Consider the following 27,858-nt stretch of genomic DNA (forward strand, 5'->3'; position numbering starts at 1 on the left):
ACACTAATATAATATTGTATGCCAACTATACTTGAATAAAAAATAAATTTAAAAAAACGAACTGAAATAACAATTGATGTCCAAGGTTTAAGTCACTTTACCTTACAATGATTCTACCAATCACACACCATAATTATTGGGTTCTGTCTCAAGTATCCTCTCTATTCAAAACATGACTCTGTTCTTCTCATACACCATATTCAATAACTACTGATTCTAGAGGGTTTAAGGGCAAAATCACACACCCTAGCGGAAAAGTGACTCTCTAGACTTGTCAAGGGGAAGACTCATGAATGGATCAGCAACGTGTCTCCAGCATCTGGCTTAGTGCCCAAAATGTTGTAGATGCTCAGTAAAATCTTCATTAAGCTCAACTAAAATTAGACCACAAAGATGAATAACTGTTTAGACTCTGATGCTGTGGGTGACAACTCTCTCAGAATGAGGTATAAGAAAACCTTCACCATGTTTAGTATTTAACAGCCAAACTCTCTGCAAATGCTGACAATAGTGGATTTTGGGCCTTACTGGTAATATATTTAAATGATTAATTATTTTTAAATGTCTCTAAGAAGGAAAATTACTGAATCATTGAAGTAGCACAGGAAAATGTTTATATTTTCATGTAGTATCTGCATGTACTATAATGTCAAGACATCTTATAAATAAAAGTTAGTCAAAGTTTGGCATTATCACCAGTGTGATTAAAAATATATACGAAAAATAGATCAGGAACTAGAATCCCCAATGATCAGGCTAAATAGTGAGAAAATCTTCTATAATTATGGGCAAATAATGACACCATATTATTTTTCATCTTTGATATAGTAATGTCCTCTAATCACAACCTCTGATAAATATGTGGGTTTGTAACATGCAATATCATTGTCAATACATTACAAGCCAAGGAGAGAGAATAGTAACAAATTTTACAAGCTCCAAAAGGAAAACTATGTAGACAAAACAAATAATATCTAAGAATTCACTCTTTTGCATTAGGAAAATTGATAGCTGTTCCTACTAACCTCCCTAATATCTCGAATGGAATAATCTAAAAGTTTAATGTTTAATAAATTAATTTGGTCGTAAACGAAAGATTACTGAACTGTGTTATTTCTTAACCTTGGTAAGATATTCATAGGCTTTTATCACGGTCATCTGTAGATGTTTTTGTATGACATATATCACATAATAAAAACGTTTTAAGTAAAAGATGAACCTTTTAAGCAGTGGCTGATGGTATTTTCTTTAAGTGATAACATTTTGAAATGCTCACTCCCCATGGAAGCGTCTTAAGGAAAAGTTAAAACTTTGAATATGTTTTATGGAAAGAGACTGACTTACTACAAATCATTACACAACCTCCAGCTAATAGTCTTCCTGGTCATTTTCATATGGACCAAACATTCATTCTGAGCCCAGTGACTCCTTGTTTCCTCCACATTTTTGGAACTTGTTATTTCCCACAAGGTTTGGTAACAGTCTCTTAAAGTCGAAATGACAAAAGAACTTTGCATTAATAAAGAGAGTTTAGTGCTGTAGTCAAATTTGGAGGTAATAAACTCCCCCTTTTCCTTATACTGGAAGTCTTTTCATATTCATGTGTCTAAGTTCAATAAAATCTCCTACTTTGAAGGGAAAAATTTAATGTTCTGCAGTGTCATTTTGCACACAAAAAAGCCTGCTAAAAAAGTCAGTGGAAATATTCAATTTGAAATTTTAGAAAGAAATGTATTCTATCCCCATTATTCTGGGTGCTAAGTGACTTTAAGAAGGTCAATGACAAACTAAAGTGTTTCTGAGCTCAGTGTCTCTGAGATCTGAAAAACTGTAACATATGAAGGACTAGAGAAATTACAGATGGGGAAATCTCAAAAAGAAAGGCTTGGGGCAGGGGTGGGCATGGTAATGTCTTCAGATTTAGCACTGGGCCTTGTCAGAGCAGATAGTCAGTACATGCTTATTGAATGAATGAATGAACGAATGAATGAATGAATGAATGAACAAACGAACCCATAGTGGAGAAGCAGGAGTGTGGAAGTGGGCAACAGTATTCCATGTTCCTCACAGAGCAGTTGATGACAGAACACAGGACTTACTTATCTTTGTATTCCCGGTACTTGACACCATGCATGGTACATAGTTGGTACTCGATCAGTACCTAACTGGCATTTGGTTCAATCAATGATCATTATATTTAAAGCAGTCCAATAGTGACACAGGCTGTCTGACAACAAGTGAGCTCCCATTCCTCAACACACATCTACTAGAAGCCCAACCAAGCAGTGGAAGGAGCCTGAGGCTAGATGGCCACCAGCCTAGAAGCTGAAAACAGACTAAGTCTCTCTCAGCACCTCAAAGATCACTTTCAACACCCAAACAAACAGCAGGGCCCTATGTTACATTTTATGCAAGTGAACCTGATCAAGCCTATTGAAACCCCACATTTTTCATCCTTGTATTAAGACCCTCAAATGATTATCAGGACACCTTAGAGGTGACAATGTCCCCAGCAAGAGGGAAGAATTCCCAGTGCAGAAGCACAAACTGTAATTAGCATAATTAACAGCTTAGGCTCCCTTCCGGCCAGCATCTTCTTCAGGGTCCTGGTGTCCCCAGTGTTTAGAGTACTCTCAAGTATGCTGCACTGCCTTAATCTACTCGCACATCCTGAAAGGAAAACAGATAGCATGTCAAAACACTCCCACATGCACAGCGCAGACATGTATTTGCATGTCTCATAGGCAGTATTTTTCCAATGTTAGTCACAATGCATTAGTGGGCCACCAAATTATCTTAGTGACCAACATAGATTTTTCATAAATAGGATGGAATAGACATTTTCAGAGTGCTTCATATAAAGAGGTGTACACTGTCTCATGAAGTTTGTTTTATAAATATGTAGATGTTGTTATACAGTATTGAACATGGAAAATGAATTTGTGACTGTGGGTTGAAGTCTAAAAAGTTTGAAAGGCTCAGCTATAAAAGATCAGGAAGGCAATAATGATAGTTAAGAGTAAGGGTTTTAGCATCAGCCTAATTTGATTCCCAGTCCTGCCATGTATGTGCTCAATAATCTTGGGCATGTTGCTTACCCCTCTGCGCCTGCTCCCTCGTCTGTGAAATGGGTAGGCTACACAATACAGTGCCTGGTATCCAATCAACGCTCAGTAAATGACAACTTCAAAGTGTCCTGTGAAGGACATCCAACTCTAAGGGGTCTCAGAGCAGACCTGGTTGCTGCAGGTCTCATGACACGCAGATTTGTAAAGAGGATTCGCAGGATGCACTGAGAAAGGATCCTCCCTTACCCCCACAAGCAGAGCGTTTGGCTCTTGAATACCTGTGCTAGGGTCTTACAATTACAGAAACAGCAGAAACCAAAACAGTTTAGTGTTGAGCTAAAAAACGGGATTTCTTTCTCAAAATAGGGCTCAGCCCTGAGGAAACCCAGTTTTCTGAAGTTGCTGGCCAGCAACAGCACGGGAACATCATCCCAGCATCAGGGTCCAACACACAAGTCCGAGCACTGCTGCCACAGTTCAAGCAGGGGATGCTGGGGGAAGGGACAAAGAGTTCTTTGCTATCCCTACAGACCCATGAGACTTCAAGGAGCTCGACTCTCACCAATCCATCCTGTCTTCTTCACAGGGCAGCAAGTCATTAGCATCTACTTCAGTGAAGTTGCCACAGGAACTCTAAGGCCGCCTGCCGTCCCTGTCCATCTCCATGAGAAAGGAAAGGTTAGGAAAGAGATTGGGCCTGGAAAAGTGAGACAGTATCCCAGAACAGGGGAAAACAGACATATGCAAGAGCCAGGGAGAAAACCCCCCAATGCAGGCAAGAAAAGGAGGAAACCAGTGACAGGAAGAGAGACAAAGAAAAGGAAACTTGTGGGGGGCGGGAGAGGGGGGAAGGCGGTGATAAAAAGGACAAAGGACAAAAAGGAAGGTTTAAAAAGAAAACCAAAAAATTAGTATGAAACAAAAAGGAGGAGGACTAAAGAGAAAAGAAGTAATGGAAAAAGCTATTAGGACAAGAGACCATCCCTCATTCCACACTGCTTTGTGTACTGTTCCTTCAGAAGGAGCAGTGCCCAGGCAGGGCAGGGAGAAAGGAAATAGGGGTCCTCTGAATTGCAGCGTGCTTCCCCTCCTCATGAGTCTGGTCCTCAGCCTGACTTCCATCAAGGAAACTCAGGACACAGCCTCAGGAGGCCTTTGGAGAAAGAGGCTCCAAGAAACACGGATTCCAGCTGGGCTGGAGACAAGGCACACCCCGTGCTGCCCTCCACTGTCAGGTGCCACCTCAGGTGTTCCCAGCCCTGATCCCCTCCCCCAAGATAAGGCTTCAGCTGCTAAGCAACTGCTCTCCATCAGACTCTGGTGTCTTGTCACTCTCAGAGAGCCATTTCCCCCACTGCCATATGTTCCACCCTACATCGGACACATTTGAGGGCATTCAGATATTTTTCTGGTTCTATGGGGCTCAACTCCACTTTTGCATTTCAGAGAATTCTGGGAACAAGAGCAGAGGCCTAGAACATCGCCTGGCGTGGCCTCATGGGAATGTCTTGCAAAGGGAATCCCACTGTGCCTCTGTCTTCTAGTGTTGCCCCCTTCCCTTGGGGGCTAGGAGAGGGTTTGGCCTGGCACTCTCTCCCTCTCTAGTCTACTTTTGTCTTCTCAAGCTTCCAAATTACACAGCGTGGCACAGCAAGTGCTTGGAGAAAATGACCTAACACAGTCCCTAGTCAATTGTGAGGGGCTCAGGCCTGGACCAAGGGGGCAGCCTGACCTCAAATCCCTCCCACCTCTCACCCCAAAGTGTGACGGCTTGAACACATCCACGTCCTTTCAGCTAAAATGAGCAAGAGCTAAGCTTATTATCATTTCTCATCACAAGCTCCTGCAGCAAACCTGCAGGGATTGCTCTTGAGGGAGAAAGAGGAGAGAAGAGGGAACTTCACAGTGAAGAACCCCACAGCCTCAGAAAATCTCCAGACTGTGAGACCCCATGGGCATCCCCAGCTACTTGGGGAGGAGCAAAAGGTCTTAATAGGCAGGCATTCTGTGTTGAAACCCCAGTGTCTGGGGCCCAGGTACAGTGGACAAAAGGGAAGGAAAGCCTCCGCTTGGTCAGGCAGGGCCAAAAGGAGATGAGGTGCAAAGCTAAGGCCTCTGCTGGGCCTCAGGCCTGCAACCTGGGCCCAGAGCGACTCCTTGCTATGCCATACCTACTGGCTGCCAAGGTCACTCCCCCAAACCTAAGATTTTTCCCTTAAAATAGAGACTGGGGATGTGGGAGTCAGTCTGGCTAGTCAGCCTGGCTCAGGTGGTCCTGAAGTGCAGCCTAAGTTACTCAGGGCTCCCGGAGCTGCTTTTGAGGCAGAAATACAGAGCATCTTTGAGCACTCCTGCTCTGTCAGTGAGAAGGAGGGCAAAATGCTCAAAATAGAATAAAAGCAAGGGTCAGGACCCAAAGGGGTCTCACTCCCTGTTTCTCTGGACTCTCTGTGGGGTGCCTGTGTGCAGGATTTCTGCAGAAGATAGTCCATTTTGTTAAGCCTTTGAATATTCAAATTGAAAGTACCGCGCAATCATTGATTGTCAAATCATGGGTTTCTAGAGGTTTTAAATACTTGGCATGAGGGGGAAAAAACTCAAACCTATACCCGAAGGTATAAAACATTAATTCTGTTTGTCTCCTGCTCCAGGAACCTGGGTGCAGCTGGATGCTTTGTGAAACTTTAAAAATGTTGCATCTCTGTTTCTCTCCTTGCACAGGAGCCCTCCTAGGCGCTGAGTCCCTGCAGCTGCAGCTTCTAGCCACGGACCCAGCTTCTGCTGACCACCATGTCGGGTAACTCGGCTGCTTCTCCTGGGGTAGGGTCACGCGGGCCAGGGGCGTTTTGATCTGGGTGCATTTCCACAGCTTTTCCTGCACAGAACAGAGAGGCACAAAGTCAGAGCATGCAAGGGTGTGCCGGGAATCTTGAGAGAGGGCACGGGCCACGCTGTGGCCGCTCCCACTCGGCACCTGGTCCCGAGAGCAGAGGTCCAGTGGCCGAGTTGGCCGCTGCGGACGCCCGCCGTACCCCGGCCCACCACCCGCCCTCGCACTTTGCCACAGTTGTGACCTTAGGACTTCGCGGCGCAGATTCTGCGCACCCAGAAGCGGCGGCGGGGGGGAGCTAGAGGCTCACGGTGAGCCCGGGACGCTAGCAGGGCGCGCGGGGCGCACAGAGCTAAGCTGTGGCGATCCCCCGTGACGCCCCCGAGCCGCGCCCGCAGCCCGCGGAGCCGCGAACCGGGCGAGGGAAGCGTGGGGAAGAGAACGGACCGCGGAGAAGGCGCGGCGCCCAGGCCCTGCGGGCTAAGCACGAGATTCCCTGCGTCTGAGCGACTAGCAGCGCAACCTCCTTTCCTGGGGAGACCCCTAGCTCCTGGGACTGGCCTGGGGGCTCCCTGCTGTCCAGCTGTGGTCTCCGCAGTGACCAGGCGAGGCGCTGGCGGCCTGGCACTGTCGCCAGGCACACAGGCTAGTCGCGCGGGCGCCCCAAGGCGCGGGGCCCGGCCCCTCCCCGCGCGCTGCTCCGGGCGCTCACTCTAAGGTCGAGGTCAGGGTCGGAGGCGCACTGGGCTCCTGCGGCCGCGGCCGGGCGGGGCCCGGCGGGACCTAACAGCCCGACCTACTCACTGCGGCTCAGCGGGGCCCAAGGGGCTGCGTCTGCCGCGCTCCCGGCACGCTGAGGCTCCCTCCCCGCCGACCCTCCGGCGAGCGCTCGGCTTGCCCCGCCAGCCGGAGCTGTCCGGCTCGGCCCTGCCGGCCCCGAGGGCGGCCCTTCCGGAGCGCAGCCTCCCAGCCAAGGGCGCGATCCTCGGGAGACCCACACGGCTTTCCCGGAACTCGCGCAGCACCGACCTGATTAGGAGCCTCAGCGCGCCGCTGAGAAATGCCTGCACCAGAAAGGGAGGGGGTGGGGAGAGACGGGAGGAAGGGGAGAACCGGAGCGGGGCCTAAGGAGGGAGGAGGAAAAGATGGAGAGCAGGAAAGGCGGAGGAAGGGGGCAAGGGAAGGAAGGCAGAAGAAAAACATCGACGGGAAGAAGAAGGGAGATCCCCGGGGCTGGGCCTTTTACTGGGGTCAGTCTAGCAGGTCCCTCACCGGCCCAAGCATAAGGCTCGCCCAACCGCACAGCTTGCCCCAGGGCTGGCTTCCAGACCAAGGGCAGGTAAAGGTCGGAGCCTCCCCAGAAGCCACACCTGGTCTGGTGGAGAAGGAAGGGACTCCAAGCTTGCATGCGAATGGGAGCATCACGGTTGGGTGGGCTAGGTCAGCTGCTAGACCAGAGAATGCCCCTGCTCCAGTGCCCCCTCCACCCGCCCACCNCCGCCCGCCCCCGCCCCTCTCCAGGTCCATAATACCTCTCCCAGGCCAGCGAGCTGGGCCCAAGTACCCCCAACTTAGTTAGCCAAGGTGGTGAGCTCCCCTGGACTGGTCTCCACATTCCTGAGCAGAAAGACCTGTGTGCTATTGGTCTAGGCTTAGGACCCAGCCTGGCGTGGGTGGTCCCACAGATTTCCACGTGCGGATTCCCACTGAGTAGCTGCAACCTGCCCAGCCTCTCCTAGCCCCTTCAAGTTTGAGAACTTTGAACTTCTTGCCTACTTGTCTTTTAGCATCTTTTTTCTGTGTTCTTCAAACCTAGAAATCTGGCCTTAGACGCCATGGTCTATAAAGAGGACCCCCACACCCCAGCCTGACACCCAAACTTCACACTTGACCACTGACTTGGTTGCCTTTCCCCAGAAAAACCAAAGGTGTATCAAGGTGTCCGGGTGAAGATCACAGTGAAGGAGCTGCTGCAGCAGAGAAGGGCTCACCAAGCAGCCTCAGGGGGAACCGTAAGCAATAAATCCTTCACTTACTCCCCACTCCTATTTGGCCTCATTCAACCCTGCATCTGGGAAGGGATAGAGGCTGCCCTGGGCCCCAGTCACTTCCCCAGACCTGGCCTTCCTCAGGTGTTCTTATAGCTCCAGTGCCCATCTTCACCCCAGTTCACTACAGGAAGCCACAGAGAACAGCTGCAGCATGTTGTGGGGTTCAGAATTTGGGGGCTCCCATCCCTCACTGATCCTAGTTGAGTATGAAGGGCTTGTTGGTCCTGTGCAGGGAGAGGAGCAGCCAGCAGGTAAGTAGGTTGCTCTTCTGTTAGGAAGACAGTGTATGTGCCCTCACATATGCAAAGAAAATCTCTCCCAGAAACTCTCTTCATTTTTGGAAGCCCTTCAAAAGCAGAATCTCTGTGAAACAGCTCCCCTTTCTTTCTCATTCTTCTGGAACCCAGCCTCTGAGGTCATTTATCTGTAAATCACCAGTTACTGGAAGTTCCTAACAGAAAGGGGCCATATCTGCAGAGGAGACCGCTTGGAATATAGAACCACCTCCTTAAGCTGTAATGAAGCCTTAAATAGTCCCAGATTAACACGAGACTGATCTGGGCTGTCATAAGGGTTCCTTGCCACTTATATATGTTCTAAAGCGTAGTGCTGCCAAGAGCTCTCAGGGTAACAGCAGAACCAAACAAACTAGGTCAGGCTGTCCTCCAAGAGAGGGCAATTCATCGCTGAAAACCCTTGATCATACAATTGCTTGTGGGTTGGTTTGGGCGTGGATGTAGAATCTGACAGCTGGGGCCCACATTGCCAATGTTATCATTGGTCCTGTCTCCAGCTTAGGGTTTTGTGCCTGGTGCTGCTTGTGTGCAATGCACGACTTCGTGAAATGGGCCTTTGTGGGAAGAGGCAAATGATGTAGGGGTGGTGATCATAGGTTCTAGGGTAGACTGGGTTCAGAGCTCAGCACCTCCGTGGTGCGTATCCTCTGAGCAAGTTACTCTAGCTCTCTTGCCTCAGTTTTCTCATCTTTAAACTGGAGATAAGATTTTGTGAGGGTTAAATGAGTCATTGTATATAAAGCACTTAGAAGAGTGCTTTCCACATATTAAGTGCTCAGTTAATGTTAGTTATCATTATTATTTGTGAGAAACAACTACAATAAAATTACAACCAAAGCTTGAAAGCCAGCTATTCAGTAATGTTCATCCACACCCTTTGCTCAGAGTTTAGAGTTCAGGTGTGAGCTTGCTGTGAAGAGTGTACAAACAGCACAAATTTTACATTTGCTGGAGAAGTTAGTACCTCCATATGCAGAATTTCAGCTAACAAAAAAACTTCAACTTGTAGAGGATTTTACAGTGGTTCTTTTAAAGCATTTTTGCACATTCATTATTTCATTTAGTTCTTATAATAATCAGGGGAGGTAAGTAAGGTCAAGGATCTGTATGCCTCTATTACAGCTGAAGTTCAAAGCCTTGCAGTTACTGACGGTAGAGTTAAAAGTACAACCAAGGTCTTATTCTTAATACAAAAAACTCCCCACCTATTGGCTCCCTAAATTCACCTTTCTGCAGATCCAGCTGTGCTGAGCAGGAGTCTGGTAGCCTCAACCATCAACCCCTTCAATTCAGAGATAATTATAAAATTAATAAAACCAGGAACTGGGAAATGCTTCTGGAGAAAAAAAAATCATCAAGATGTTCATAACAGAATGTAATCTTTCATTATGGAGCTTTGGTACATGGTAGAATTCTGCTTCAGCTGTGGCTGGAGAAGTCTCACTGGGCATGGCGATTTTATTGCTGCTGGCCTCTTACAGGTTGGTTTGGTCACTGTTCCCCTGATAGCTAGCTGCAGGAAGGAAGGCAAGGGTTAAATATTTCACTTGTGTATCTGACCAGTATCTGTTCCCTAGGGAGATTTGACTTATCTCAGTTTTTCTGAATTCGCCCCCAAGAAATATAATAAAGCAGTACTACCAAACCAGTGCCTTGCAGAGCAAAGCTTGCTCTCTCCTTTGCTTCCTTGAATATTATATCCACCCTTGCCCTCACCGGCAGGAGGAGGAACGCAGAGAGATGATTTAATTACAGGAGCCAGATGTAAAATCCCTCCTGGGAACCATCAGAAGGACCTGGAATTCCAGGAAAGTTGTGAAGGTATGCTCAGTAGGCAAGGATGGCAGACACCAGGGGATAATGTATGCCTGCTTCTTGGTGTAGACTCTTCCGGTTTAACAGAGATGATCGCCAACTTGCTCAATGGTTGAAGCACACCTCTAAGAAGCTTTAAGCCAAGGAGACAGTTAATTTTATCAAACAGACAAAGCAGGAAGAAATTTATCTTCATTTATAAGTTAAAGTAGTAGCCACAATTCGAAATTTTAAGAAGGCAATGGTGAGTGGAGGTTATAGATGGAGACAAATATCAGGGTCTCATGCAGTGCCAGGAGAAATGTGTGCATGTAGGATTTGTAAATTTGATAAAAAAAAAAAAAAAAACTTAGGCCAGGCCAGACCAATTTGCAAACAACCCTAAACACACACACACACAACACACACACACACACACACACACACACACACACACACACACACATTCACACACAAACAATTCTTTTACCTTTAGGATAAAGGGAAACTTGAGTTAGTACTTATCAAAAGATATAATTTACCCTTTTTATAGCCATTAAGTTTTTTAACAGCTTTGATGTGTTTTTTAAATTGTAGATTGTGGCTTTTTGTGCTGTTTGAAATCTAAGAGAGAGGTGCCTTTCTTTGTATTCTTGGAGCAAAGTAGAAAGTGAACCCATGACTAGAAAGATAATATCAAGTAGGATATTGTAAACATACCTGAGGGAGATAAGGTGGGGAGGCAGACAAACAGACCATTCCGGGGGAGGAATGGGGTTAATGAGAGCTCTTCAATGAAGCAGAGTTTTTAAAACCCACTCCTTCCAAGTCCTTTAGCTCAAGCTGCAGCCAAATATTTGCATGAAGAGCTGGTGAAGGATTCCAGCTTCCTGGTTCATGACATTACAGCATGGATCATTTTCAAAATTAACACCACCTCCTGTTTCAGCAGTGGCTGTGCAATCTCCCAGTGGCTCCATGTTGGGGAGTAAGTATACCCTGTTACCCAAGAGAGAGGTGTGCTGAGCTCAGCTTCCCAGCACAGAATCAAAGAGTGATGCTGGTCCCTTTAAACTTTAAAGCCATCACCTGAAACCTAAAGAAAATGATAATAATGAAAAAATCCTAGATTACTTCGTTAGTAATTTAACTCAGTTTAACTGGAAGATACAAGCTGCTTTACTTTAAATAGTTAAAAGGAACAATCTCATAAACTTCAAGCGTTTCAACATAGTAGTGAAAAAAGCAACTTTTATAAAAATTAGTAACAAACATACAAAGAGTTGAAATATTTCCTGATCATTAACTAGAATGATAGATAGGTTCCAACTCGATGACTACAGCTTTAAGTAAATATTTTCTATGTTAGTATTCCATACCTAGTAAGAACATATTTTGCATATTTTGATCTATCCAGGATTAACAAAGTTAGGAATTGTGTCCTTTGGGGAAAACAAATTCTTAAGGCTAAGCAGCCAGATAATATATGAAAATTTTGAAGAAAATGGTTAACTTGGTCACAGAAGTTAAGATTGAATAAATGTAAGTCCTTATTAATTTTAAATTAAATAGTTTAATAGGCTCTTTACTGGGTTTTTTTTAACTGTTACATTTCTCTAATATAAAAATCATTTAAATTAAATTTTTCTCAAAATCAATAGCTTTTAAAATTGAAGTGAGAGAAGCTGATATTGGGGGGGAAATCCCCAAGGAAACCTAAAAATTAAATCTAAATAAAATATAACATTGGTTGTATTTAATGACAGCAACTTTTTTTAGAAGAAAGAATCTGGCTTACCTTACAGCAGAAGGCAACATAGTTCACTTCAAAGTGTCTTAACTTTCCCTGTACAGATCTTTGATTTCCCTTTGTTTTATGGTCGTATTCTTGCGTTGGCAGCTGTCCGGAGGGAACAGTATCCACCTTCCAGATCCAGTCACAGCATCTTCTGCAGGTCAGTACAGTCAGCATTACAATTCCCTCAAAAACTCTTTCAAAAGTCCATCTCGAAAGTCTTTCAATGCTTGATTCAGGGGTTTAAGATAGGCACCACCATTTAATTGCAATCCAACCAATCAGAAGATGAAATAGGCATAGTGATTCCTGATGGAAGCCCCGCAAGGAAACAAAGTGAAAATGTTTTCTTCTTTCTAAACTGTCTGCTCTCTGCTGTCTCATCTTTCCTGAGTTTGTTCTCATTTATTCCAGTTCCTCATCTCCAAGTAACTAAACTTGACTCCAAGATCAGAATTGTTTTTAGAAACTTGTTATCTTTTTTTAGTGTACCATTAGATGGAATAGAGGTCCTATAATCATACCTTTGCTCTTGTTCAGTCAGTTTCTAGCCGACAGGGGCTTCCCTCCCCTTCTTTTCTCTCTTCCCAGAAAGCAGTTCAAACAAGTGTAAGTTTTCTCAGCCCAATATGAATAACTCTATTACATAAACACTCCTACCTATGCCACTCAACTGAGCTAAGAGTTTAAAGAGGTGATATATAAGGAAACGTGCTTTTATGGTAGCTCACCACTGAATATTCCACTTTCACTTAACCTCAAAGGAACCTTGAGACTTCCAAAAATCCAGTGTTCTGTCATCCCTCTGATAGACACTCTAAACTTATCTCCTTTGAGCATTTAAGGATAATAACCATAAATTGGGCCTATTAATACTAAAAAGGAAAAGGAATCATATTTTCAGCATTATTCTTGTTTGGTATTTAACAATTTACTTTAATGCCGTTATCATGTTAACGTGTTCACTAAGAAAGCATTTTTACTTTTTGTAATTTAGAACAAATAGTACTAATTTGTCCTCTACGTTCCTGGTTTCTATTTTTATAATTTACATTGCCATTTATATCACTCCTCAAAATTTAAGTTGCTGAGTAAGTGTGAAAAGTTTAAGAAAGTAATAACCCTAAATTAAGAGAATTATTTTTCATGACATCAGAAGTTTTCCAAAAGCCACAAACAATTTTGTAAGCTACTTCTGAGAGGTTTACTTAAACTGCCAATAGGGGCTGGATGTGGATGCTTTTTATGGTTCAAGAAAGTAGAGGCTTGAGCCATTATTTGACTGACAGTTGGACACAGGTGGGATTACTATTCTTTTCTTTTAGCCCTAGCCACATTCACAGCTGGTTTCCACATTATTAACCAGATTCATGTCACTGGACTTGAATTAGCTAAGGGCAATTAAAAAATCCAAATTGCCTGCCTGTTTACTTTCTAGAACTTTTTAAGTCCCCTTTTCCCTTAGACCTAGTAAATACTCAGATTATAAAATAGAAACTCATTTAAAGCCATTAAGTGCAATTTTTAAACAACAAAAAATCTTTTCCTTTCTCTTCTAGGACTGTATTTTGAGCCTGAGTCGATTTCTTCCACACCCAATTATTTTCAACCCCGAGAGTTTTCCAGTTGTGCTTCTTGTGAAGAAAACCCAAGCTGCCTTGACCAGATCTTGGATTCCTACCTTCAGACAGAGACACACCTGGACCCTTTGCTCAATTCCACGCAAAGTACTTCACACTATTTCCCAGACAGCTTCCAGACTACCCCTCTCTGCTTTAACCAGAGCCTGGTAATTTATCTCTGTTCTTAACAAAACCTATTTATTGCTTAGTATGGGGTAATAATGCTTTGTAAGAGAGTCTGCATCATCTCATGAGAAATCATACAAACACTATCAACAATGAAATCATCCAGGAAGCAAGCAGAGAACCATTTACAACTCAGTGGAGGTAGAAAGAGCCACACGTTTCCCAAGTCCTGTGCCAAGTTGGTATGGGGCAGTAGAAAGGTTTCTTGGCAATATACATTTAATGTTCTTAAACTGTAAAGTTAAGACATCTGCTAATTGGAAATCACTGATTTAAACAATGGCCCTTGGATTTGGGGGTTCTTGAAATTGGAATTAAGGCTGTATCTACACGGTACCAAACTATCATTCTGATAAGTGGGTTTTTTTGTTTGTTTGTTTTGGGGTTTTTTTTTTGTTTTGTTTGTTTGGTTTGGTTTGGGGGTTTTTTGACACTGAATTGGCTCTACTAACTGGTTGTTTTGGTCTGGTTCAGACACAAGAACTCATTTGAGTCTGAGATGGTCAGTAAAAATGAAGCCCTAATACTTGAAAGAATTTGGATGGTCTGTTCTTGATGGACCGCAAATGTTTGAAAATGAGTTACTTAAAATGGAGTAATGTTTGTATTTGTAGATACCATTTGTTTTAGATACTCATATCATTTTTTTAAACCTTAAAATAAGTTTTTATATTGTAACTATTTTTTTTCTTTTGTTTTGTCAAAAGTCTGTGTAAGTCTCAGACTAATTTTAAGGGAAGAGGAAATTAACTCCACAGAATATGGACACAGGGCCCCCAATAATCCAGTTCCCATCCAGCTTCCAAGTTAGGCTTTCTCAGTAATAATTTTAGACCTGCTTTAGAGAAAACAAAAAGTACCTTTCTCCTCAGGACAAGACTTTGGTGACTGTTAGAGTAGTTTTGCATCTTGGTGTCTCCCAAACACTGGATCATTGAAGATCCTAGTTCTACCTGAGTGTGTTCACCCTGTTCTCCACAATCAAAGGTGTGGAGAAACATCCAAGGTGCCACCTGCAGCTTATATCGTGGCACACAGCAGGATTTGATGTGCAGGTGACTTGAAGCACAATGGGATTTAGTGGCTTAAGGACAAAACATCCTCTAAAGTATGGTTATAACAAAGAAAGTCAGTGAAGCAAGGCAATTTATTGTTGGGAAAGAAATAGGTAAATATAGAATGTGGTGTCATGAAAGCATGTGATCAGAAAATAAAATTACTTCTGCAGACTTGGGTTGGGTTGGGTGTTTTGTTGTGTTCTTTTTCTTTACCCCTAATGTTCTTAACTCTGAGTTAATAAATCCACTCTATTCAGTTCTTTTAATCCTGTCTAAGTTATCACGCTCTTTGTTCCTTGGTTTTCATTTCTCTAGACCCCAGGATCGCCTTCAGATTCCTCCACTCTCTCTGGTTCCTTAGACTACAGTTACTTGCCGGCTCAGCTACCTTCATATGCTCCGGAGAATTACAGTTCTCCCCCTCCTCTGGACACCAGAAACTGTGGCTATCCCTCAGAAGACTTCTCCTACCCTCACTTGCCCTCTCACGCCCAGTACGACTACTTTTCCTCGGCTACTACCTCTGGCTGCTACTGTGCATCCTGTGAGGCCGAACACTTGGACACCATCAGAGCATCCGAGTATTTTTCCTATCCCAGCACAGACTATGTGAACTTTGCTCCCTCTGCAGCAGCAACCAGTGATTTCTACATGAGGGAAACAAACTGTGACATCTGCTATAGTTCATAGAAGTTCATTAGTGTGGAACATGGCATGCGTGTATGTTTCTACCACGCCAGATGACAATTCAAAAGAGGCAACCTGTTAACAAAATATCACAGGCACAGTTTACATGTCACGGTTTTCCATTTTCTGACGTTAAATTAAGCATTAAGGTGAAGTCCTCAGACCCAGTCATTGTGCCACTCCTACTTTGTATGCTTACAGTTAAAATTTTTGTATGGAACATTCAATTGTTTTACTTTACTGTGTAATGCACAAATTCTAATTTTTTTTTTACTAATAAATAATTTTGTATTATTAAATGTTGGCTTATTTTTAAAATTTTTGAATAATAGTTTCCAAATAGTTTGAATAATATCAATTACTTCTAGAAATCACTACTCTTTAGTAGTTTAATCTCACTTATTTGTAAATTTAAAATTATTTTAATGTGATGAGATACCTTGGCTCCCATGAGGATGGAGGGTACACACAGCTGTGATGGCAGAAAAGTGCAAGTCAGCCTTACCTTTAAATGAGGATGTATGTGTATCTTGGAGCGACATCACAGAAAGACATTTATGAATCATTAGTTTCTCATATCTAACATTAGTCAATGAAATATTAATATGACCAAAAAGTACATCTTACAATTCTTTTTTATTTCCAAAGCATTGTTTTGTAAACTTTCTGGGCAAATATTTAATCTTCTTTCTCCTGAGGGCTGCCTTGCAGTTGATGTATCCTAAAGTTTCAGAATTCACTGTTACCTTATATTTCTAAATTTCTGCTTTAGGCCCTTAAATATGCATCACTCTATTTACAGATTGACTTATCGGATTGGCCATGTAATTTACAACTGAATTTCAGCATTTACTTCTTCTGATTAATCTATTTGAACAAGCCCAACTTTTCAAGGTGAAGAGAGTTACTTAAGCTACAATGCTAGACCATATTGTTACATCCTGTTTGCTGAGGGTACTGAGCAAGGCACAGGACTTAATCCCCACAGTGAAGTCTGGGAGGCATTGTCCCATGTCCCAAGGTTCAGCACATGATAGCAATACTGGTACCACTGGCACTGGCCTGAGCTGCTATTTTCTGAGCCCCTTCTGTGCCAGAATTATCTAAAGGTTTTCTCACACATCATTTCATTTAATCTTCACAATAACGTTGGTAGCAAAATGAGGAGTCAAGTTCAGCCACCTGCCCAAGGTCACCCAGCCAATAAGCACCTGAACTTGGATCTAAAGGACATCAAAGATGAGCTTCTTACTCTCTAGTGGTGAATAGTTTGATCTGCTGTTTGTGAAGGACTGCTCAAGAACCCGTGGAATCACACCCCCCCCCCATTAAAACCCAACTTCCTTATACACACAAAGGTGTGTCCTCATCACAACTAGTCAGAGCTCCCCAGAGGGGCCAGGCTGTCCAGAGGATACAAAGATACCAAGCATAAGAGCTTTCAGAGACCCCCACTTTGGGGACCAAGGCGAAAAAGCTGACCAACTCTCATTTCAGTGGACTTCTTTCTATGAGGAGGCAGATATGCTTTCAGAATGACACTGCCTGATTGTCCCCTCCTTGGGGACTCCACTAAAGCTTGGGCAAACAGGACAAGTTGCAACCTGCCTCATGGGATAGATGTGCCAGGAAAACAGAACAATTACTGCCTTTCTGAAATGCCAACAAAACTTCTAATTTTCTAATAGTTTCAAACTAAATTGAAACTGGCCTGTGGTCAACAAATACCTGTTCACACAGACCAAAGCTCCTGCATACCTGCCACCCAACCCCAAGGGACAAAAGGCAGAGAACACAAAGATGTCCAGTGATTGACACCAAAATATCCCTTTCCTGGATGCCGTTTGTTTGTTTGTTTTTTAATTCCCCACTTGTATTTTCTGCTTTCTGAATCAGTTATCTTGTAGCTCTAACAGAGAACATTTTTACCTCTTTGTTTCTTGTTCTTACTTCACATATCCCTGAGTTTTTGCCTAAATCTTGTGTGGGAAAGATGCATGAAGGGATGGGAGTTAGCTATACTAATGCCACATCAAATTGGTCTTTTAAGATCTTTCTTAAATTTGGACCAACAGGTCACCCGGCACACAGTGAGGTGAATGCATGATGCTCACCCAGTCTCTTAATCACTACAGCTCATACAGAAGAGCTCAGGGCTTCTACAACAGCAGGTAAAATATCTGCCAGCAGCACTGGGACAACCTAGAATGCTTCTCATCAACATATACCTCGGGAGCTATAGGAAATACGGGTGCCTCTGCCTCAGTATGAAAAAGCATGAGTCAGTAAGTCTAGGGGAGCGTCCAAGCATCTACATTTTTTTAAATGTACCTAAGTTGATTCTGATAGATGGTCCTCTGTCTACATTTGAAAAACACTGACATATCCAACGTCTGGTCTGAATTGTTCACTTGTAGGACCTAGCAGCACAATAATAATAGCTTACATGGATTAAGCTCTTTCTATGGGCCGGTGCTGTGGGCCTATTTCAGTTAATGCTCAACCACCCACACAAAATACATACTACTATTGTCCTCATTTTAATTGATGATGAAACTAAAGTTTGGAGAGATAAAATAACTTGCCCAAGGTCACACAACGTACAAATCAGAGTAAGAGTTCTCCAACTCAGGCTGTCTGATGCCAGTGTGAGTGAACTTCCCGTAGCCTCGGTAAGCTTTCCATGCATTACACTTCTAGGAATTTGATCTTTTGCCTTAAAAGTCACATGTATATCGGTAACCAGTTCCTCATACCACAGAGGCACTTAATAGGGTTATCATGAAAGTTCAAACAAGTATACACTTTTTTTATTCGGAACCATTAGAGAGATTAATAAAACAAATAGTAATTAAGTGCTTAACATGTGCAAGGTTTGTGTGCCTTCAAAATGCAGTCAAAGGTTAAAAGAGGATGTGATTTCAACATTTAAAACTTGGAGAATTTCAGTTAGGATGAGCATGGACTGATTTTCAAATCCTTGGGAAATTTAAATTAGAGGTCAGCCCTTGAAGCCTGAGAGAGATAAGATGAAAGAAAGTTGAAGGCAGTGAGCATTTGGAAACTATTACCTCAAGCAATGGCCCAGAGTGGTGACATCTAAGCCTGCAGGTGGACATCAAGAAGCAAGGTAGAGATAAGCATAACTGGAATGATGGGGCTGGGGTGGGGGCAGGGAGGTGGGAAGGAGGTGAAGGTGGAGTGCTATCTTTTGATAAAAAATATGTTTTAAAAAATTATTATTCAGTCTAGAAAAATGAAGGCTAAAGAAGGAAATCAAAGCCAATGAAAATGTGAATAATGTAACTTAAAGTAAACATGGCTTATCATCATTTCTCAATCCTCAAACCCTATGTAACTCCCAGTACAATTCCTGGCAGAGCTGCCCAGGAGTGTAATTAACTCTCATACTGACTCTCTTCCTCTTACAGATAAAGGGATGACAATGTCCTGCCTAAAAAACAGATTTGGTCTGGGGGTATCACAAAGCTTTGGGGGCTGGATTTTAGTGTGGTGGGGGTGAGGAGGACATTCGGGGGTAGGTGACTCTGTGCTTTACCAGGCAGCGTAATTGGCCCCATTTGTTATGCTCCAATAGGCCTCTGGGCAAAATGTAGGGACTGGAAGATGGACAAATCTGAGAGAACACAGCTCTGCATGGTAACAAAGAGTCAAGCTCATTGACGGCAGGAATCCGTGTCTGTTTAAAAACAGTTTCTCTTCCTTAATATGGATAGAGAACATGTGGTTGGTCCTTGGGAAATATGAAGTGTGTGTGTGTGTGTGTGTGTGTGTGTGTGTGTGTGTGTGTGTGTGTTTCTTTCATTGCCACCTGAATAATCCAGAAGAAAGAGAAGACATCTGCCCTTTAGCCTGTCAGGATTGGACCTGGAGTGCCAAAGATCTGAATCCACCATCTCCCTCCCCCATTGTACAATTCTTGGTTGAATAAGCTAGATTTTGAGAAAAGCTCTGCCTTGGGTTACTCCAGTCCTAGGATTGCCCTGATGGGAGGAAGGGGTAATTACTAAGGAAAGATCCGTTTGGGGGTAGGCGACACTGTCTGTAAAGGGGGGTGGGTAGGGTAAGAATCATGGTTGTGCTAAGAAGTTGGCATTCTCTGAAAGGAGGTCTCATCAGGAGCCAGAGGATCAAGACCAGCGGTTCTCAACCTTCCTAATGCCGTGACCCCTTAATACAGTTCCTCATGTTGTGGTGACCCCCAACCATAAAATTATTTTCATTCCTACTCTATAACTGTAATTTTGCTACTGTCATGAATCGTAATGTAAATATCTTTTTGTTTTCCGATGGTCTCAGGCGACCCCTGTGAAAGGGGTCACGACCCACAGGTTGAGAACCGCTGATCTAGACTAAGAATTGGGGTACATCCTCAAGTGGACTCCCTGTGAGAGGTTTAATTGAGGGTGCTTTTATTTTGGGATGTGAGCACAGTCCCATTCAGTATTATGTTTGAATTTTTCCCTCCCACAGGAATTTGACCAACTCCTGTTGGTTAACCGCAACTGTGCAGGAAGTCTGGTTTCCCATGGAGCTCTGGGTAGAAGTACAGAGACTCAAGTGAAGGGACTTTAAAGGGAAACGTGTCCTGCCCAGTTCACCCCTCTCTGCTTAGACATGTGTGGAGCTGGTAGCATTTATTGCAGGAACTTGTGGTCCAGGGCAAACAGGAAGTGATCTGCTGCCAGTAAGTGGAGGCCATGTGGAAGCGAGAATCATGGGGAAGGGCATCAATTGAGAAGCCTGGGCTACAAGATGTAGCTAGCGGATAACAATGCTTGAAAGTGAAAGAGGCTGGAGCTCAGGTCACTCAAATAAGGGGTAACTTTAGGACAAATAAAAGAAAGTTTTTACACAGAGGGTAATAAACTTAAAAAAATATATTACCCTTACAAGTAGAACATTTAAATAGTTTCAAGAGGGGGTGAGATTAATTTGACTGATAATATTTTAGGGCTGGAAAGGGACCCAGAGATCATTTAGTTCAGTGGTTCTAAATCCTGGCTACACATTACAATCACCTGAGGAGGTTTTAAAAAACATTGACGTCCTAGCCCGGATCAATGAATCACAATCTTTGGAGTGGGATTTGGGGATTAGAATTTTTTTTAACTCTTTATTTTGAAATTACAGTAAATTGTATAAGTAATACATAGAGTCCTACGTACCCTTCATGCAGCTTCCCTCAGTGGTGACTGCCATCTTAAATAACTATAGTACAATATCAAAATCAGAAGTTGACACTGGTACAATGCTGTTTACTAGGCTACAGATTTGACTCAGTTTTTACCATTTTTTACGTGCATGCATTTACATGTTATCGGTGTGTGTGTTGGGGGGGGCGGGTTCTAGGAAATAAGCATTTGTATTTTTTTTAAATCCCCTGAAGATCTAATGTTCTCATCCCAGGGATGAGAACTGATGGTTCTGTCCACCAAACTGCATTCCACAGGCGAGGAAATTGAGGAGCCAGACTATTCCTGAGCTGCTTGTCTCTCTACCCTGGGCTTAGTAAGCAGAACTAGACGTAGACTGCTGGAGAAATCTCCCTGCATCTTCTTTAAATTTCTCTTTCAAGAGTTTTAAGCATTCATTTACAGCCAAGCTTTGGAATAAGAAAATGGAAAGGCTGAGGTTTTCTCTCTGTCCCCATCATTTCACAGGGGGTGAAGGAGGAATCAAAGCTACGATAGGCTTGGCTGCCCTTTTCTAAGGCTTTGTCTCCTCTCCTGTGGGAATGGATGGAGGAGGACTCCTTGCTTAGTGAGCCACCACTTATGCCACCCCCACTCTGTGCTGGCACGTTGCCTCTCCCTGGCTGGGGAGCGAGAATTTGATAATTAACTGGAGGAAGCCATCTGTGCAGGACGTAACTGAGCCTTCTGATCTGGTTAGTCATGCAGAGCCTGGGTCTTGGTGTTCCCTCCCACTCATGCTATAGGAGAAAGGTGTATTCACGTCTGTACTTCTTCCTGCAGCAGGAAGAAAAAAATCCAGCTTCCCAGTCATTGACTGCATCATTTCCACACAGGGCAGTACAGCTCAGACTTACGCGCTCTAGAGCCAGTCAGACTTAGGTTTGATTCCTGGTTCTACCATTTATTTGCTCTGAGATATTGGACAAGTGCCTTAACCTCTCTGGCCTACAATTTAGTGACCAAAGTGCACAAATCAATGGAGTAAAGCCTATTCATTCAGAAAAACTCTTCAAAATTGGTTTTGACCTGGGAACAACTTGTGGAATGCTATATGTTAATATATATATTTGATCAAAAGGAGTTCATGCCAGGGGTCCTCCCAGGAAGTCTGGTCGTATCACATGGCCAGACCATCCAAGACCTTTACAAATTTTCTAAGACATTGAAAAAAGAAGCCATCTGTCTTGGAGAGAATGAGGATTGTGACAGCATCACCAATGGAACAAATGTCTGAGAGGCGTCATCTTCATTCCTTTGGAAGACTTCTCTACCTATCTGCACTTTAGGAAAAAATCATGTTTTGTTGACTTTAGCTGGGTACCCTTTGCAGATGGAGCTCCCCAACTATTTTGTGTCCACTAGACCACCTACCTGCCACTAACTACCTCATTTGGTCCCTATAATCAGACAATGGGGGAGCTATCGTTATCCCATTTTATAGATGAGAAAACTGAAATGCAGAGAGATTGAGTCAAATGCCCAAGCCAATAAATTGTATATGTTTTGTGCCATTGAGTCAGTTATGACTCCTGGAAACCCTATGAGTGAGTGATCTCCACAATGTCCTGTCTTCAACAGCCCTGTTCAGCTCTCATAGACTCATGCTATAGCTTCTTTTATGGAGTCAATCATCTTATATTTGGTCTTCTCTTTTCCTGCTGCCTTCTATTTTCCTCATAGTTATTGTCTTTACCAAAGAACCCAGACATCTCATGATGTGCCTGAAGTAGCACAGCTTCATCTTTGTCATTTTTGCCTCCAGTGATGTTTCAGGCTTATTTGCTCTAGGACACCCCTGTTCATCTTTCAAGCAGTCCAGGGTATTCCTAGAGCTCTCCTCCAACACCATATTTTAAATGAATCCATTTCAAATTAATCAGCTCTGAATGAAACCAATAAATTAGAAGACCATAATTTAAATCTAAATCTGTCTAACCCCATAGTCTATGTCCTTCGTCCCATAGAAAAGGGCCCAGCTTCATCTAAAACAGAATTCTCCTGAGGTGGGTAGTTCACACCACTGACCCACTTTTCATCCATTCTCAGCTTTGTCCGTCAGCAGAAGGAGAGCATCACTGACTCTGACAACGAAATCTGAATTGGAAAGCTATGCAGTAAAATGTGATGCAGAACAGAAAAGGAACTACGAGACTTTAATTAGATGTTATCATGGCCTCTATAAGAAAACTGCTACAGTATAGCTGTTTCAAATGATGCTATAGAACTATTATTTTAAATGTCCTAAAGAAAAATCAAAAGGCCCTTTTGAGAAGCATTCTTAAGAAGAGCCTGGTGTCACTAGGCTGTTCCACATTCAAAATACATTTCTTGTGCAGCTATTACCTATAAAATGCTGCACCAGAAAATCTGCAGGTGGAAAGGTGATTAAGGCACAGTCCCTGTTGACAAAAACCTCACAATCTTATGTGAAATTCTCTTCTATATATATAAAAAGAATCAGAAGAAAGGCAAAAATTTGAGTACCAAACAAAAAATTAATAGAAATACAAGTAAAATGCTATTAACTCTAAGTAGAAGTACTTAATAAGTAGTTGCTATTTTTGTTCTCTAATAAGTGCACACAGGTGGCTAAATGCTTTTGTTGAGCTATTTTCAGGGACTTTACCCTGTGGAGTGACTCAGAAAATAGGTAATGTTCAGTAGACAAAGTACTTGAAGTATACCCAAGAATTTGGTTTCAGTAAACTTCACTGTTTAACAGAAGTGTTTTTAAGTAATTGGTTTTTATGAGCTAGTCTTATTATTAGGTACATCGTGAGTGGTTAAATAGTTTTTAAATCATAAAAAGTTATGCTCCTATAAAAAAAGGATGGACTGCATTATGATAGTTATCTCTGCCTTCTACTCTTGAGAAAAATCCGACTGCCTCAGCCACACAGCCACAGGCCAAGACTGTGAGCACATCTCACGTATTCGTGTGTCACCAGGGTTCTCGTATAGTGGAGACTGTGACTGGGCAGGTCTGGGGTGGGGCCTGAGGGCCTGCGTTTCTAACAGGCTCACAGCTGATGCTGACACTGCTGGTCTCTTGACCACACTCTGAGGAGCAAGGGACAAAGAAGATGGTTGTTCACCTTCTGGCAGCTACACAAATCATAATAATGGTATCCAGAAGTAAATAACTTACTTTTATAGGGCTAGTCTAATGGACCCAAACATATAAAACAAAAGCAAACATCATCACCCACTAGTGATGTTTTATTAATCTGAGAGTTCATTCTAGGTTGGATTGCCTCCCCCCAGCGCCTGATTCCTGAACGCTTGCTAAACGTTGACACTCTACTTTTCCTTTTGGAGGTTGTTAAGATATAGGGGCTAAGTGCATGAGCACCAACCAGAGTCATCCCAGGTTTGAATTCCCAGGCCTGTTAGCTTGGATAAACGACTTAAGCTTTCCTAAGCCTCAGCTTTCTCCTGTGTAAAATGGGCATCAAGACAGCACTTGCTTGCCTCCCATGGTTGTTTAAGGACCTCAGAATGTACACGAAGCAGCTAATCTGGTGCCTGGCCCGTAGCAAGGGCACCATCAGTATTGGCTACATAACCTTAAGGTTTCTACTAAGCTCTTCCGTGGAGACTTCTTGACCCCTCCCCTCATGCATCTCAGCATTGTGGTCACAGCCAGTCACAACAGAAAACCAAGTTTTCTCCTTTGAAGTCTGGATAATGATATATGTTCATCCGCAATGATAATCCTATGAATAGAGTTAGGCAAATTCGTTTTTTATTTTCTTTGTGTTATTTTTTCAGACAGGCTAGTCAGAAACTTAAGGCTCAGATATTTTTTAGCCTTTCCAGCCACTAAGAATTCTTGTTGCCAGCAGAGGAATAAAGAAATGCAGAGAAGGGAGAATTCTAGACTTGCCTAGTTGGTATCCAAGTCCTCTTTTTTCACTGGAAAAGGGTCTATGCATAGAAATAAGAAGCTGTGGGGGTGACACTGGGCTGAGAACAGGACCAGCCATCCAGGGTAGAAATAAGCAACCATCAGCTACCAAAGCTGCCCAAGTAGCAGCCAGAGCCACAGCCAAAGAAAGTGACCCACGAGGGCTTAGGGAGGGAAAGCAGTGATCCTGCTCTGGTCTCTGCAGAATAGGCACAGGCCCACAAGGATATAGCCTCACTGAGAACCATGCTGACAAATGATTCTAGGAAGTCCCTGCATATGCCAGGAGGCTTGCAAGTTCAGGACATGGTTCCTGGCCTCAGGGAGCCCACAGCCCTGTTAAGGAGTCACGATTGTCAGGGTAGGTACCAAAAGCAATGTATTTTTTTAAAAGGTTTGGGAAAGATAGGAAAGAAGAGGAAAACCAAGGAGCAGAGGAGGCTAAAGGAAAGAAAGAAAGGGAAAAGTAAGGATTCTATTCCAAGAACATGTCACAAATGCTGATTACAAAGAAAGAACAAACAGGAGGATTCTAGAATATTCACTGGGGATGCCTCTTGACTTCTCCAGGAAAAGAAAACAACTCTTCACCTGAGGCATAAAGAAGAGATGTTCACTCAAAGAGAAAACTAATGGGTTTGGGCAGCTTGTCATACTGGGAAGAGCAGAACTGGGCTACCCGTTCTTCAAGGAAGACTGAGAAGTAGCGTTCTTTGTCCTCTATTCCTTTCACTTATAGCTTGTGAAGCTGAGGAAATGGCACCCACTGAGGGGATAGAGGGCTAAAACTAAGAGATCATCAGCCGGCTCCCAAGCTCCAGTCTCCTAAACTGCCACTCAAACCCCTGTGTCTCCAGCGCTGGGCCTGACTCGTGCAACCATGAACTGGCTTTCTTTCTCCAATCTCATCTCCCCAAGTGGAGTAGGGATTGTGCCTGACTCTCTAAGCGGGGAGCTAGGTGAGCCAAGATTAAGCAGAGGCCTCAGACTCACCCGCAACGTGATTTGCAGAAATCTGCTCCTCCTGGCCTAGCAAAGCTCCTCATCCACTCTGGTACCTCACCACAATCAGCTTTCACTGCTAACAAGTGTAAGGCCAAGTGGAGAAAACACTGGTAAAGTTATATCCACAAATACCACAGCTTCTCCAGCCACTGTGACTTTTTCCTTCTTTTTCCGGAGGAAAATAAAATTTTTGTTTGATTCACAAGTCTGCCACCTCTAAGGGGTCATTCCACTTTTTGGAAACTCAGAGGAGAACGTGAGTGAAACAGAACTGCCTTCCACCATCTCACCCAAATCTGCATTGTGTTCACCTGACTGGTGCTTCAGAGTCGTAGCCTGGTCGACCAGGTTTTTGAAAATAAAGTTAATTTCAGGCTAAATTGATCTAAATCAAAACCCCAGGCCAATCTAGACAATTCTTTAATGACTCTCCATAAAACCAGACCCACCCTCCAAAAAAATGTCTGTAAAAACACCTTGCAGTCCATTGTAGAGCCTTTTCTGGCAAAGATTGTACAGAGAATTTTTACAAGCCCCTGAAACAGTCAATCTGCCCTATCTGCTCCATGGCAGCAAACCAATGGTGCCTCATAAAATTAGCCAAGTTCTCATAAAACATCAGTGTTTTGTCCTGAGATTGTTCTCAGAGATATACTATGCAAATACCCAGTTGATATCACCAGAGAACAAAAATTTAGTTTGGAAAATCATGGTGACTGGGAAGCCAGGCAAGGCTCAGGGTCTCAAACTGGACCTCTGGTCCAGCACTTCTCTGAGGGGGTTTCAGGGGACCTGGCAGAGGTTTTCAACATGAGAGGCCACATCCTGGTGTGACACCTTCTCACTCTGGGTTTCTTAGACATATGATCTTAAGCAAGTCACCTAAAGTGATCAGAGCTTGGTTTGCTCACCATAATAATAATAATTGTAATACTGCCAACCTCACAGGTCGGCAGTATGTAAATGCCAAGGGGAAGAAAGTGGCAAAGGAACACAGCCCTCCTGACATGAGAAAGGGACAGAGAGAAATGAACGAACTTGCCTGAGATCACATAGTGGCAAGTTGTGTCTGGCGTACACTGTGTTCTCTTTCTACTCAGCTCTAGATACGATGGACAAGAAACATGCATTTGCACATTGTGACTGCTGTAGTTCCCAACTGGGGAATACAGCTGAGCTAAACTCTCCTCAAGCCATTTCAGCCCAGGAGAGACTTTTTAGGGGCAAAGTATTACCACAATTACACAGCGCTTTCTCAGTGATCTGGTGAAGTCCAGCATTCCTACCCACTCCAACTCAGCATAAATTCCCTCTTGCAGCTGAGGATATGAAGCTGGGGCTCCTCTAAGTCAGAACAAGTGAGATATCATGGCAGCCTCACAACACATTCTTGTACCTGTCCCTGTCCACTCCCCTCTGAGAATATTCTAGAGCTCAAAACTCTCAATGTTTCAAAAGCAGCTAATACAATTAAAAACAATGATTATTAATTTTAAGGAGCACCTAACAAGGTAGGTCAGGCTCTTGGTAATATTTGATATTCAAAATGAAACTGAAGGTAAGTATGTTTTACCATTCTCATTTTATGGTAAAGAAAGATGAGGTATAGAGAGGTGAGATGACCTGCCCAAGGTCAAACAACTAAGAGAAGTGGGCAGGATTTGATCCAGGTCCTCTTACACCAGGCTTGTCCCAGGATGCCCTGAATATCTCTCATTGCTGCTGAAGAGCCAGCGGCAGTGAGGGCAGTGCACTCAGCACACCCATCCCCCTGCAGCCAAGCCAGACTCTCAAAAATGCAAAACGTGCAGGACAGGCAGCAATGCAAATGCGCACCCAGTCCAAAGTGGATCTACCCTGACAGAAGCAACCCAGGTGGCCACTTGGCCATGGAATGTGCCCTACCGATAAGAAGGCAAATGCCTGCCACCTTGTACCGCCAGGACATGTGTTGGGTTTCACTGCTGGGCTGTGGCCAGGCAGAAGCTGTATGTGGTCTCCACCTGCCAGGACTGGCTGGCACTGATGCCTATAGCCTGCCAGGCATGACAAGTGGTGTGCCTCAAGGGGGCCTCCTCTAGCCCCAGGGAGTACTCCTAATGACTTCCTGGTGGGGCACAGTTCCACAGCCCCATGAAGCAGGAAACCAAGAAACACAGCTCCTTTTTGACCTCTGTGTTTCCCAACCCTACCCTTCTTTCAAAGCCAACTCAAGCCACCCTCCATTATACAGACTCCAATGCCAACTCGAGCTGTATGGCCTTGGATGGGTTATAGCATGTCCCTGAGTCTCAGTGCCCTTTTGTGAATAAAACAGCAGTGAAAATGTCTACCTCCTCC

The 27,858-nt window shown here is 43.6% G+C and overlaps 1 protein-coding gene and 1 long non-coding RNA gene across 2 annotated transcripts; one reads left to right on the forward strand and one right to left on the reverse strand.

The window, feature by feature from the left end:
- The first annotated feature begins 7,043 nt into the window (after window positions 1-7,043).
- Window positions 7,044-15,634, forward strand: POU2AF3 (POU class 2 homeobox associating factor 3). Its single transcript, XM_019653690.1, has 5 exons — window positions 7,044-7,338; window positions 7,816-7,910; window positions 11,940-11,994; window positions 13,394-13,623; window positions 15,016-15,634. Exons 1-5 carry the CDS (start codon window positions 7,305-7,307, stop codon window positions 15,388-15,390), a joined length of 789 nt encoding a protein of 262 aa, XP_019509235.1. The 5' UTR covers window positions 7,044-7,304; the 3' UTR covers window positions 15,391-15,634.
- Window positions 8,981-12,511, reverse strand: LOC109388718 (uncharacterized). Its single transcript, XR_002125252.1, has 3 exons — window positions 11,838-12,511; window positions 10,760-11,135; window positions 8,981-10,193 (listed from the first exon to the last, which is right to left on the reverse strand). It is a non-coding gene; the product is annotated as an uncharacterized LOC109388718 (long non-coding RNA).
- Window positions 15,635-27,858: the final 12,224 nt, after the last annotated feature.

The sequence above is a fragment of the Hipposideros armiger genome, unplaced genomic scaffold, assembly GCF_001890085.2.
Source record: "Hipposideros armiger isolate ML-2016 unplaced genomic scaffold, ASM189008v1 scaffold_204, whole genome shotgun sequence".
Classification (NCBI taxonomy): Eukaryota; Metazoa; Chordata; class Mammalia; order Chiroptera; family Hipposideridae; genus Hipposideros; species Hipposideros armiger.